At 42.1% G+C, this 13,555-nt stretch overlaps 1 protein-coding gene across 1 annotated transcript in view; it reads left to right on the plus strand.

Moving 5' to 3' along the window:
• Positions 1–13,555, plus strand: part of LOC144689990 (protein EFR3 homolog B-like) — a 177,027-nt gene that overhangs the window by 135,321 nt on the left and 28,151 nt on the right. The window contains exon 19 of the mRNA XM_078557529.1: positions 349–440. Coding sequence (XP_078413655.1) covers positions 349–440 — 92 coding nt within the window. The remainder of the gene's footprint in view (positions 1–348; positions 441–13,555) is intronic.

The raw sequence follows: 13,555 nt of genomic DNA on the forward strand, positions 1-13,555 counted from the left end.
AACTTCACTCGAACAATGTAGCAAGCCAAGGACGGACATGTGGGCATGAGAGCAGGGTGGAGTGTTGAAATGGCAAGCGACAGGGAGGTCTGGGTCATGCTTGCGGACAGACCGAAGGTGTTCTGCAAAGCGGTCACCCAGTCTGCGTTTGGTCTCTCCAATGTAGAGGAAACCGCATTGGGAGCAGCGAATGCAGTAGACTAAACTGAAGGAAGTGCAAGTGAAATGCTTCACTTGAAAGGAGTGTTTGGGCCCTTGGACGGTGAGGAGAGGGGAAGTAAAGGGGCAGGTGTTACACCTTCTGTGGTTGCATCGGATTAATTAATATTGTGTAATGCTGTGCCATAGAAGAGGATCGTTTATCAAAGAGAAAGAGCATTGGAGAGACCATCTCACTACAGGTGGAAGTGGAGTCACGCAACAGTCCAGAAAAAGAGGAGGTAGGTCCCTGATTTTGACATTGGCTACTTGCCTTGTGTTATAGAGCCAGAAGGTGGCTGGCAAGAACACACTGTGTCAGTAAGACCTGTCTGCTTACTGAATGGAGCCCCAGGAAGCAGGACAGTAACAGGAATCAGCAGCAACTAAAAGATGCTGCTCAGGAACATTTCAACAAGCTCCTGGGGAATTGCTGAGATTACTGATGACAGGGTGAGGGTATATACACCCTGAACACACATTCCCCTGGAATAATGGTGAGGACTCTGCCTATGGGGACCTCTCACCTCCAAGAGTTGGTCCATGATCCACAGTGATGGTGGGCATGGTGCCACGTGACTTTATCTATAGTCCCTGGGAGTGTAGAAGAAGCTTTTCTCTGTACCTGCCCTGGGAGTGTTTGATGGGGACGGTGTAGAGGCAGCTTTACTCTGTATCTAACCCCATGCTGTACCTGTCCTGGGAGTGTTTGATAGGGACAGTGTAGAGGGAGCTTTACTCTGTATCTAACCCCGTGCTGTACCTGTCCTGGGAGTGTTTGATAGGGACAGTGTAGAGGGAGCTTTACTCTGTATCTAACCCCGTGCTGTACCTGTCCTGGGAGTGTTTGATGGGGACAGTGTAGAGGGAGCTTTACTCTGTATCTAACCCCATGCTGTACCTGTCCTGGAAGTATTTGATGGGGATGGTGTAGAGGGAGCTTCACTCTGTACCTAACCCTGTGCTGTACCTGTCCTGGGAGTGTTTGATGCTGACTCTTTGGGCATATTGGACTTAATACTCAATATTGAACCCCGGGATCTACTTTTATTCTATATTAAGAAGTTAGTGAGTTTAGCATCTTGAGCACGGTTTCTAACACCACCACCTGAAAGTTCCCCTCCAAGACACTCACCTTCTTGACTTGGAAATATATCGCCGTTCCTTCATTATCACTGGGTCAAAATCCTGGAACTCCCTTCCTAACAGCACTGTGGGTGTACCTACATGACATGGACTGCAGCGGTTCAAGAAGGCAGCTCACAACCACCTTCTCAAGGGGCAATTAGGGATGGGCAACAAATGCTGATCTAGCCAGCAATGCACATATACCATGAAAAAATACATTTTTAAAAATATACTTGGCATAAAAGTAGGGTGTTTGACAAGGTGGAGAGGCATGTAAAGGACTCCAGGAAGACACTGACGGGTTACCAGATGCAGTTCAATGTGCATAAGTATGAGGCAATATATTTTGGGAAGACAAACATGGTATGACATACACACTAAATGAAAAGATGCTGCATTGTGCAAATTAACAGTGGCATCTGAGATTCAAATATAGAATTCCTTGATAGTATAAGAACCACGTAGATACAATTATAAAAAGATCAAGAGCGTTTTGAGTTTAATAAGCACAAGGTTAAAGAAAAATAATGAATTTGTATAAATTGTTGGTTAGACTATGTTGTGCATGAATTCTTGAGTACCACAATTTAATAGAAAGTCATGAGAGCCACAGGGAGTGTACGATGTAGGGTCTTCAGGATGGTGCAAATGGGAACTTACAGTCCAGTTAGCCTGACATCAGTCATTGGGAAAGGCTGGAATCTATTATTAAGGAAGTCTTGACATGGCAATTAGAAAATCTTAAGAAACAGAAGCAGAAGTAGTTCATTCAGCGCCTCGAGCCTGCTCTACCGACCCAGCCTTTACTGCTGTCTGGGAAAGAGAATTCAAAAGATTAACAACCTTCTCATCTCTGTCTTAAATGGGAGACCCATTATTTTCAAAATGTGTCCCCTTGTTCTAGATTTCCCCACAAGGGGAAACATCTTCTCAGCACCAACCCTGTGAAGCTTCCTCAGAATCTTATATGTTTCAAAAAGATCACCTGTCATTCTTCTAAACTCCAATGAGTATAGGTCTGTTGGATCCAGTGCCCTGGTTTGTTGGGGCTAAAGGATCCAGGTTGCACACTTGTTTCAGGGTGACCGAGTTGATACCAAGACGGAGAAGATCAGTAGATCATTCTTAGAAGAAACACATTCTGTTTATTTACAAAAGGAACTCAGCAGCTACACTTGTGTGTTTACAACTCAAAACTCTGTCTTTACTCTTCAGACTCTAACTCAAGACTACAGAGGTAACCCGTGCTACTCTGCTATTGGGCACCAAGATCATGTGATCTTACATTACAACATTTGTCTTAAAGGTATATTACACATCAGATTACTACATCCCCCCCCCTTTACCCAGAAATACATTTTACAACTGTTCTCAAAATATCAAGTTATTCACACAGAAAGTCAGTCTTTCTAGAGGTTTCCTTATGCGTGTAGAACGTCTCAGCTCTACAGCTTCTGAAGTTTGATCGGGAGCCTCCCTCACTGTAGTTGTCTGAGCATCTGGTTCTTCAGAACATACCTGCACATCTGTTTCTTTGACTCCTTCAGGTACAGTTGGCCCTTCAGGCACATCTGGATTCAACTGAGTTCTTTCAACAAGAGACGTTGACTCAGTCACGAACATTGGTGGAATTGTTTCTGGGTATTTTGTTTCTCTTCTTATATGTCTCCATGTCTCCATATGACTCGACCTTTCACTTTCATGTGGTAGGAAAGAGGTCCCGTATTTGCACTTGTTTCACCAAACAACCATGTTGGTCCTTCTCTAAAATTCTTCACAAATGTTTTCTCTCCTACGTTAAACACCCTGTCACGACTGTGCCAATCTTGTTCAATTTTTTGACTTCCCTGATTACTTTCCACCTTCCCCCCGCCAAGTTTGGCATAATTAGGCTCAGTCTCGATTGGAGACAGCGTTTCAGCAACAATTCCGCAGGTGTGACACCTGTTGTTGTATGAGGGGTGGTTCTATAATGGAAAAGAAAACGTGCTAATTTAGTCACTATAGAATCTCCAGACAATTTCTTCATACCAGATTTGAACGTCTGAACCACTCGCTCAGCCAGTCCATTTGAAGAAGGTATTGTGAAGTTTTCAAATGAGTAATACCATTGAGGCTGATAAATCGGTGAAATTCAGCGCTTATGAACATTGTTCCATTGTCTGATATGACCACTTCTGGTGGTCCGCTGATTGTGAAACTTTGACGTAGCTTGTCAGTTGTAGCAGAAGATGTCGGCGACCTCACTTCATATATGTCCATCCATTTCGAGCATCGATGATAAGTTGAAACATTCTTCCCATAAAAGGTCCCACACAGTCAATGTGCACACGCACCCATGGCCTTCCTGGCCACTCCCAGGGGTGTAACAGAGCTGTTGAAGGTAATTTTTGCACTTGATGACACTGCGTACAACTTCTCACTGAGTTCCCTATTTCTCCATCCATCCCAGGCCACCTGCTACCGCCTTCATTCGGGAAATTCCGGGATGTGCTCTGTGAAGTTCAGATAACAAAGGCTTTAGTCCTTTTGGAGGAACAATCACTCGTGCTCCCCACAATAGGATACCTTCTTGACTAGTTATTTCATATCTTCTGTGGAAATACGATTTCACTTCGTCAGATTCTTGTTCTTGTGACCAACCGTGAAGAACTTGTTCACATACTTTGGATAAGACTGGGTCTCAACTTGCCCAATCTTTAATCTGTCCAGCACATATCGGTGATGAATCCAGGAAGTTCAATAATAAAACGAACTCATGAGGAATTGGAACATCCTCACCATTTATTTGCATGGGTAAATGACTGAGTGCATATGTGTTTGCAATTTGACTTCCGGGTCTATAAATGAAAGTATATTCATACGCTGCCAAGATCAGTGGTATTATTTTTGTTTCTGTGTCTTCTTCTTTCGATGGACATTCTTCTTTCTGACACTGATTTTATTCTCGGCCTTCTTTTCGGCTTCCATATTGGCCAGACTAATCTCAGGTGTAAGCTTGACTTGAGTGAACTCAGTGGTTGAGTTTTACAGAATTTCATCATCTGTCTGCTTCTTAGAAAATTCTGCAGCTTTTTCTACCTCCAAAGCCTCTTTGGTTTCAAGAAGCTGATTTTTCAGCTCTTTTTTGCATTGGTGTACTGCCTCCTGGAAAATTAAGCACTGCTGTGTCTTCTCTGCCAACTCACCCTTCATTTTACTTAGAGAAGTGCAGAACTCTTTCTGTTTCTCTTCATACTTTTCCAGAGGTACAAACTTAGACAGGAGGGAAACTGGTCGTGTGTGAAGGTCTTTCAGCAGGTTTTCACTTTTCTTTTGGAATCTCTGTGTCAAATCAAGCTTGATTTCCCTCAGCCTGCTTCATCCTAGTATGCTTGGTCCTCTGCCTGCTACCACCATCAAGGGTAATCTCACTGTTTGAGCTCTGTAGTGTGCTGTGACTTTACATATGCCCTTGACTTGTATGTCTTCTCCCATGTAAGTTCTTAATTTGGCATCAGTTTCTTCCAAATTTAGTTTACGTTCAGGTATTTAAAAGTATGCTCACCTATCACCGTAGTGGCGGCTCCAGTATCCACCTCCATTCTGATAGGCCTCTCATTCACTCTCATGGTCGCATAGATAGGTTCTGTTCTTTCTACCTTTAAATTATATAACAAATAAACATCTGAATCTATTTCTTCAGGCTTTTCAATGCTGTTAATCTCATTGGGTTTTTGCTTTTGTCTGAAAACCTGCCTGATTCTATCTTTACAATGTCTCATGAGGCGTCCATTTTGATAACAGAAAAACATTCGATTTTTTTAAACTGTGATTCGTTACAAGGTTATCTGCTTCCACCTCTGTTACCATTATGCCATGTTTTTGCTGCTAACTTACCTCCTTTAATTTGTTTGCTAGTGGTGGCTGCTTCCCACATCTGAGTAAAGCTTTACACTTTCACGTGCTCTTTTTGGCTGAGGCTTCCTGCCCAACGTGGAGGACGGTGCCATTTTCCGCTCCCTGTGTGGCTTTCGAGTCTCACACTTCACCTCCTGTTGCCAGAGCGATTTCCAATGCCTTCTGAAAATTCAAATTTGTTTCAGACAGTAATCTCTTCTGAATCGCATCTTCATTTATACCGCACACCAAACCATCTCTAAGTATACCATTGATGGATGTACCAAACTCGCAATGTTCAGTTAATTGTTTCAGACTTGCCACATAACAAGCAACTGTCTCCCCCGTGGCTCTATTCCTTCAGTTAAATTTGAACCATTGCATCGTCACTGACGACTTGGGCTGGCAATGATTCTTTACGAGGTTCACTAAGTCATCAAAACTTCTTGAATCTGGGGCACTGGGCGCTAACAAATTTCAAATTAATCCGTATGTCTCACTCCCACACGTGGATAAGAGGATCGCGCGCTTCTTCTCCTCCCCCACAATGTCATTCATCTGGAAGAAGAACGTGAGGCGTTCTACATAATGAAACCAGTTGTCTAAGATTGGGTCAAAAAACTCAACTCTTCCAAATTGTGGCATGCTCTGAGTGGATTGCTTCGACCATCAGGAAGGAAATTTTTCTTTACTTGCAACTACCGAACCAGCCTGGTTTCGGTTCTTCTGATTTCCTTCGTTCTTCCCTGCTTTTCACCTTGTCCTTTCGTATCTTTTCTTGCTTTTTACTCTCGTCACTAGTTTATTGGACCCAGTGGCCTGGTTTGTTGGGGCTAAAGGATCCAGATTGCACGCTTGTTTCAGGGTGACCCAGTTGATACCAAGACGGAGAAGATCTGCAGATCGTCCTTAGAAGAAACACATTCTGTTTATTTAAAAAAGAAACTCAGCAGCTACGCTTGTGTGTTTACAACTTAAAACTCTGTCTTTACTCTTCAGCCTCTAACTCAAGACTACTGATGTGTTAAAGTAGAATGCTACGTACCTTTAATAGAATGTAGTTGATTGACCACATGACTGTATTGACCAATCGCTATAAAGCGCGGGCTACTTTGGTAACTCTAAGTCTAGAGCTGGAGGTGATTGAAGAAGCACACATGGTGTTAGTACTCTGTTCTTAGTTCCGATAAACCACGAGTGTTTGTTCAGTTAATCGGTCTCTCTGCCTATATTGTATGAAGCACCAACTAATGTGTTAATATTGAGAGCGCAACTCACATTCGTAGGACAAAGCGAACTTGATTACCAAAAAAGCATAAAACTGACGACAAGGATAAACCGGATCAATTGACGGTAATCAAGAAAGCCGCGGTAAGCCAGCTACGTTACTTCACCACTACCTTGAAAGCTGTTTGAAAGCGCAGTCACCTTAATTATCAAGTATGTCGCAGTTTGAGCATCTTGAACCATTCGACCCCGTTTCCAATGACTGGTCTCATTACGTCGAACGCTTAGTGTTCATCTTTACCGCTAATGAGATTGTGGGGATGTCACAAGAAGAGGGCGATTCTTTTGTCCACATGTGGGAACAAAACATATGGGCTGATCCGCAGCCTCACGTCACCTAACATGCTCAGTGCGAAGACTTTCAACAAGTTAGTAAATATTGTAAAAAGACCACCTGAAGCCAAAGCCCTCAGTCACTATGCAGCATTTTAAATTCAATTCGAGGAGTGGGCTTCCAGGAGAGACAATCGCTGGCAATGTAGTTGCTTTAAAGGAATTAACAGAATATTGTGAGTTCGGAACTTAAATTAGTGACATGTTGAGAGATCGTTTGATATGCGGAATCGGGGACGATGGTATTCAAAAGCGATTGCTATCTGAAAATAATCTAGACTTTAGTGAGGCATTAGAATTGGCAGTAGCCATGGAGAGGCTGTTAGAGACTCAGAGGCAATAAAAGGTACACAAAATGGCGCCGTCCATCTTGTAGGGTGGGAAGGGCCGGTAACAAAAGGTGCGAAAATGTTGGGCTCCACAGGAAGGCAGGAAATGCCCCCTATGTACAGACCATTGAAGAACAACAGAACTACAGTGAAAACCCACCACATTAATGAAAGAAATGCAATCAGGCAGCCTGCAGGCAATCGACAGTTCAGAAATATCAAATGCTTTTTCTGCCACGTCAATGGTCACATAATGTGCGGCACTGTCAGGATCGGCTGAGACAACATTTTAAAAACAACGGTAGAAATCGCAATATCTGTCTCATTGAAGAACCAGAGGAAGCAAAATCTGACATTTATTCATTATACAATGAAAGTGGGCAGAACTGAGCCAATCCAGATAGTCATTAGAGTCAATGAACAACCAATCAAGATGGAGATCGATACTGGGCCACCAATGCTTGTTACAGGAGAACGTACATTCAGGCACTTGAATAAAGGAGTCCATCCTCTAAGTTTGGAAGAATCGGACACTAAATTAAAAACATATACGGGCGAAGAAATAAGAGTGAAAGGGATATGTCAAGTCCTGGTGCAGTCTGGGGATCAGTCTGCAAATTTACCCCTTATAATAGTAGCTGGGGAGGGCCCCAATTTAATTGGTCACAACTGGCTCAAAAAGATTAAACTGCAATGGACAGAGTTTTTCAAATCAGAACGAGAAGCTTACAGGAATTGTTACAAAAGTACGCTTCCATTTTCAGTGACAAGCTGGGAAGGATTCATGGGCCACAAGCCAAAATCCACATAGACCCTAACGTAACCCCCAGATTTATCAGAGCCAGACCAGTCCCTTATGCTCTACGGGACAAAGTTGAGACCGAGCTAAACAGGCTGGAAGAGTTGGGTGTCTTACCACCGGTGTAATTTTCCGAGTGGGCGGCACCCTTGGTACCCGTACTGAAGCCAGACCAAAGTGTTCACTTATGCGGTGACGATAAGTTAACTGTAAACAGAGTGGCCAAACTTGATAAACACCCGATACCAAAGATTGACAAATTATATTTGAAATTGGCACGGGGCATCACATATTCAAAACTCGACATGAGCCACACCTACCAGCAGGTAGAGTTGGAAAAGGGCTTTGGGGAATTCATGACATCAAGGATTGTATCATTATACTCAACTACCCTTTGGGGTCTCATTGGCCTGTGCTATTTTCCAACATACCATGGAAAATCTGCTTCAGGGACTGACCCATGTTGTTGTTTATCTGGATGATGTCTTAGTCACTGGACTAACTGACGAAGAACACTTAGCTAATTTGGAGGAGGTGCTGAAATGCTTCTGACGAGCGGGGGTACACTTGAAACAAAAAAAATGTATTTTCCAAGCCAAAGAGGTAGTTTACTTGGGCCATAAAGTCGATGCTCAGGGCCTGCATCCCGTGGAAGAAAAGGTCAAGGCTATTCACGAGGCACCTGCACCGAGAAACACGACAGAACTAAAGGCTGCCTTAGGCATGATAAACTACTATGGTTGATTTCTGCCAAATCTATCAACCATACTAGCTCCATTATATGCATTGCTTAAGAAAAACCATAAATGGATTTGGTAAGCTCTGCACCAGGATGTGTTTCTGAAGGTAAAGCAATTGGTAAGATCATTGGCCCTACTGGTCCTCTTTGACCCAAAGAAAGAATTGATTTTAACTTGCTGCTGGTCCCCCTTTACCCACTCTGCTTGTCACATCCCCATCATCAAACACGATTTCTCTTTCACAAAACCATTTTGACTCTGCTTGATTGTATTGTGATTTTCTAAATGTCCTGCTACTACCTCCTTAACAATGGATTTTAGTATTTTCACAATGATAGATGTTAGACTAACTGGTCTTTAGTTTAAAAACAAAAAGCTACTACGGATGCTAGAAATCAAAACTCCTAACTATACTTCAGTTCTGTTGAAGGGTCATGTGGACTCGAAACGTTGACTCTTTTCTTCTCCACCGATGCTGCCAGACCTGCTGAGTTTTTCCAGGTAATTCTGTTTTTGTTTTGGTCTTTAGTTTCCTGCTTTCTGTCTCCCTTCTTTCTTGAACAGTATTGTTATATTTGCGGTTTTCCAATTCACTGGAGCCTTTCAGGATCTAGGGAATTTTGGAAGATTACAACCAATGCATCCGCTATCTCTGCAGTCACTTCTTTTAAGACTTCAGGTTGCAGGTCACCAGGTCCAGGGGACCTGTCAGCCTTTAGTCCTGTTAGTTTTCCTAGTACTTTTTCTCTAATGATCATGATTGTTTTAAGTTTCTCATACTCTTTTTCCCCCTACTTTTCTACTCTTCTTGGGATGTGTTTGTGTCCTTTACTGTAAAGAAAGATAGAAAATATTTGCTCAAAGCTCTGCCATCTCCTTCTTTCCCATTATCTATTCCTGAGTCTCACCCTCTAAGGGACCAATGCTTACTTTAGCTATTCTTTTCCTTTTTATATATATGCAGAAACTTTTATTGTCAGTTTTGGTGGAGTGGGCAGGTAGGTGGCAGATGAAGTTCAATGCAGAGGAGTGTGAGGTGATACACTTTGGTACAAAGAACAGATACTATTCTAAAGGGAGTGCAGGAGCAGAGAGACCTGGGTGTATATGTACATAAGTTATTAAAGGTGGCAGGACAGGTAGAGACAGCTGTTTCTAAAGTATACAGTGTTCTAGGCTTCATTAATAGGGGCATAGAGTACAAGAGCAGGGAAGTTATGATGAACTTATATAAGACACTGGTTAGACCTCAGCTGGAGTATTGTGTACAGTTCTGGCTGCCACACTACAGGAAGGATGTGAACACATTGGAGAGAGTGCAGAAGAGGTTTACAAGAATCGTACCAGGGATGAGATACTTCAGTTATGAGGTAAGATTGGAGAGGTTGGGACTGTTTTACTTGGAGAGGAGAAGGCTAAGAGGAGACTTGACAGAAGTTTTCAAAATCATGAAGGGTCTAGACAGAGTAGACAGGGAGAAACTGTTCCCACTTTAAAACTGTGCCCTCTGGCTCTCAATCTGTTTACAAGTGCCTTTCAAAACAAGCAAATGCAAAGTGAGAAAATTCTTTTTCACACAGAGAGTAGTCAGGGTTTGGAATGCACTACCTGGAAGTGCATTAGAGGCAGGTTCAATTGAAGCATTCAAGAGAGCATTGGATGATTATTTAAATAGAAACAATGTGCAGGGTTACGGGGAAAAGGCAGGAGATTGGCACTAAGTTAAGATGCTCAGAGAGCTGGTGCAGACATGACGGGGCAAATGGCCTCCTTCTGCACCATAACATTTCTGTGATTCTGTTTAAGAGTCACTAATATAGATCAGGAAGTGTTGATGCCCCAGCACTGATCCCTGTGGCACCGCACTAATTACAGTTTGTAATTCTGAAACTTACCTATTTATCCTGATTCTCTGTTTCTTGTTAATTAGCCAGTCTTCTATCCATGCTTTGAATATTTTTAAGGCAGAGGTGGATAGATTCTTGGTAAGCAAGAGGGTGATAGGTTATCGGGGGTTGGTGTGTTGCAGATTTGAGGTTACTATCAGATCAGCCATGATCTTATTAAATGGCGGAGCAGGCTCGAGGAGCTGAATAGCCTACTCCTGCTCGTTTGTATGTTTGTATGCTAATATATCACCCCCAACACCATGAGCTTTAATCTTGTGCAGTACTCTTTTATGTGGCACCTTATCAAATGCCTTTTGGAAATCTAAATACACTACATCTACTAGTTCCCCTTTATCCACCCTGCTAGTTACGTATCCAAAGAATTCTGATAAGTTTGTCAAGTACGATTTCCCTTTCATAAAACCACGTTGACGCTGTTTAATTGTATTATAATTTTCTAAATGACCAGCTACTACCTTCTTAATAATGCATTCCAGCATTTTTTCAATAACATATGTTAGGCTAACTGGCCTATAGTTTCCTACATTCCATAGTATGATTAGACAAAGTCAATATGGTTTTACAAAAGGGAAATCTTGTTTGACAGATTTACTTGATTTATTTAAGTGACCAGTAGGGTAGATAAAGAGGAACCTATAGATGTAGCTCATTTTCCAAAAGGCATTCAATAAGGTACCACACAAAAGGTTCATATGCAAGGTAAGGGCTCATGGAGTTAGGGGTAATATATTAGCATAGATTGAGGATTAGGTAATGGAAAGGAAACAGAGAATAGGGATAAATTTTCAAGTTGGCAGGCAAAACAAATGGAGTACCACAAGGATCAGTGCTGGGGCCTCAACTATTTACAATCTACATTAGTGACTTTGATACATTACTCTGTCTCTTTGTTTAAGTTCGTTCATGATACAAAGCTAGGGTGTAAGCTGTGAGGAGGACAGAAGAGACTGCAAAGAGATATCGACAGGTTAAGTGAGTGGAGAATAAGGTGACAGATGGAGTATTAATTTGAGAAAATGTGAGATAATTAGCTTTGATCATAAGAATGGAAAAGCGAATTTCTTTAAAAGGCACAAAATTGTAAATATTTATGTTCAGAGGGACTTGGGTGTACTCATACAAAGAATGCAGAATGTCAGCATGCGAGTGCAGCAAACAACTAGGAAGGCAAATGGCACGTTTGCCTTTATTGCAAGGCGATTGGAGTACAAGAAAAAAGAAGTCTTGTTACAGTTGTACAGGGTTTCAGTGAGACCACATTTGGAATAGCGTGTGCAGTTTTGGTCTCCACATTTAAGGAAGGAAATATTTGCCTTGTGAGCGGCACAGTGCAGGTTCACTAGATTGGTTCCTGGGTTGAGAGGTTTGTCCTATGATGAGAGGCTGAATAAATTGGTTCTATATTTTCTAAAGTTTAGAGGCTTGAGAGATGATCTCAGTGAAACATACAAGATTATGTAGGGGCTTGACAGGGTAGATACTGAGAGGTTGTCTCCCCTGACTGGAAACCTAGAACAGTGAGGTGTAGTCTCAAGGCCAATCATTTAGGACTGAGATGAGGAGAAATTTCTTCACTTAGAGGGTTGTGAATCTTTGGAATTCTCTCCCCCAGGGGGTTTTGGATGGTCTATCTTTGAATACATTAGTCTGAGATAGACAGATTGTTGGTCTCTCAGGGAATCAAGGGATATTGGGAGTGTGCAGGAATGTGAAGTTGAAGCCTCTGTTATCATCATGTGAGTCTTAGATGGGTTTGTTCATGATCTTGACATAGACAATGCTGGAAGCAAGGCAAATTCTACCTTTTACTGAACATTATACTAACTATGTATACACACTTGGCATGAGACTAGATAGAACTATCCCCATGCTCTGTTGTCTTTTGTTTCCACGTCACTGGTGGACATGATGTATTTACAAATTTGACATTAACCCTTTATACGACATCTTCCCCCAGGTCTCTTCCATCATCTTTGGTTCACAGGGATAAGCATTGTGGTGGTTTCACCAATCTCCCCAACTTTATTCTCAGCTCTTTCGGAGGATGTAGAGGATTCAATTTCTCCATGTTCTCTCTCAAACTCTCTCAAGTAGTATGTGAATCATCAGAGACCATTAGTTCTCTGTTCAAGTTGCCTTCCTGATCATATGGGTAGTTAGTCCATTCCATTGATCGTTTTCTACTTGATGATATGAATATGCTTCTGTTTCTTCTCATTATCCCATTTGCAACCTCTACAAGATTAGATGCCGGATTTTGTTTCTTTTCCAGTTCTTGACCTGCTTGATTCTGGGTCACTAATACAGATGGATTCACTTGGTTGGAGTTCTGGTAAATCATGTGGTCTATGGTGTTGATTGTAGTTTCTGGCTTGATTTGCATGTTAGTCACCCTCCTTCTCCCTTACTCTCTCTATATCTGCTGCTTTTAGACATGGCATGAGCATATATGGCAGAACAGGAAGTTGAATCTGTAGTCTTCCCGTCAGAATTTCTGACTGAGCCAAAACATTCTGAAGTGGTGTGAAATCGTAGCTCAACAGTGCTAAGTTGATATCATCATTCATTTTCCACAAAGCTTTTACCGTTCTTATTCCTCTCTCAGCCTGTCCATTTGCTTGTGGGTACCCAGGTGAACTAGTTGTGTGGACAAATCCCTAGTCTTCTGTAAATTTCATGAATCATTCATTCACAAACTGTGGGCCATTGTCTGAAATAGCAAGATTGGGAATGCCGTATGTGAAAAAAAATTTATTTTAGTGAATTAATGACTGCTTCTGAGGATGTACCATGAGGACATTTAACCTCAATCCATCTGGAGTAATAGTCAACAGTTAGGAGAATGTCTTCCTCCTGAGTTTGAAAAGGTCCATTCCAGGATGTTCCCATGGTCTGGATGGGAATGAGAATACCATCAGCAGTTCTTTTTACTCTCGGCAATGGACTGCATGC

The sequence above is a fragment of the Cetorhinus maximus genome, chromosome 14 (assembly GCF_964194155.1).
Source record: "Cetorhinus maximus chromosome 14, sCetMax3.hap1.1, whole genome shotgun sequence".
In the NCBI taxonomy this organism is placed as follows: domain Eukaryota; kingdom Metazoa; phylum Chordata; class Chondrichthyes; order Lamniformes; family Cetorhinidae; genus Cetorhinus; species Cetorhinus maximus.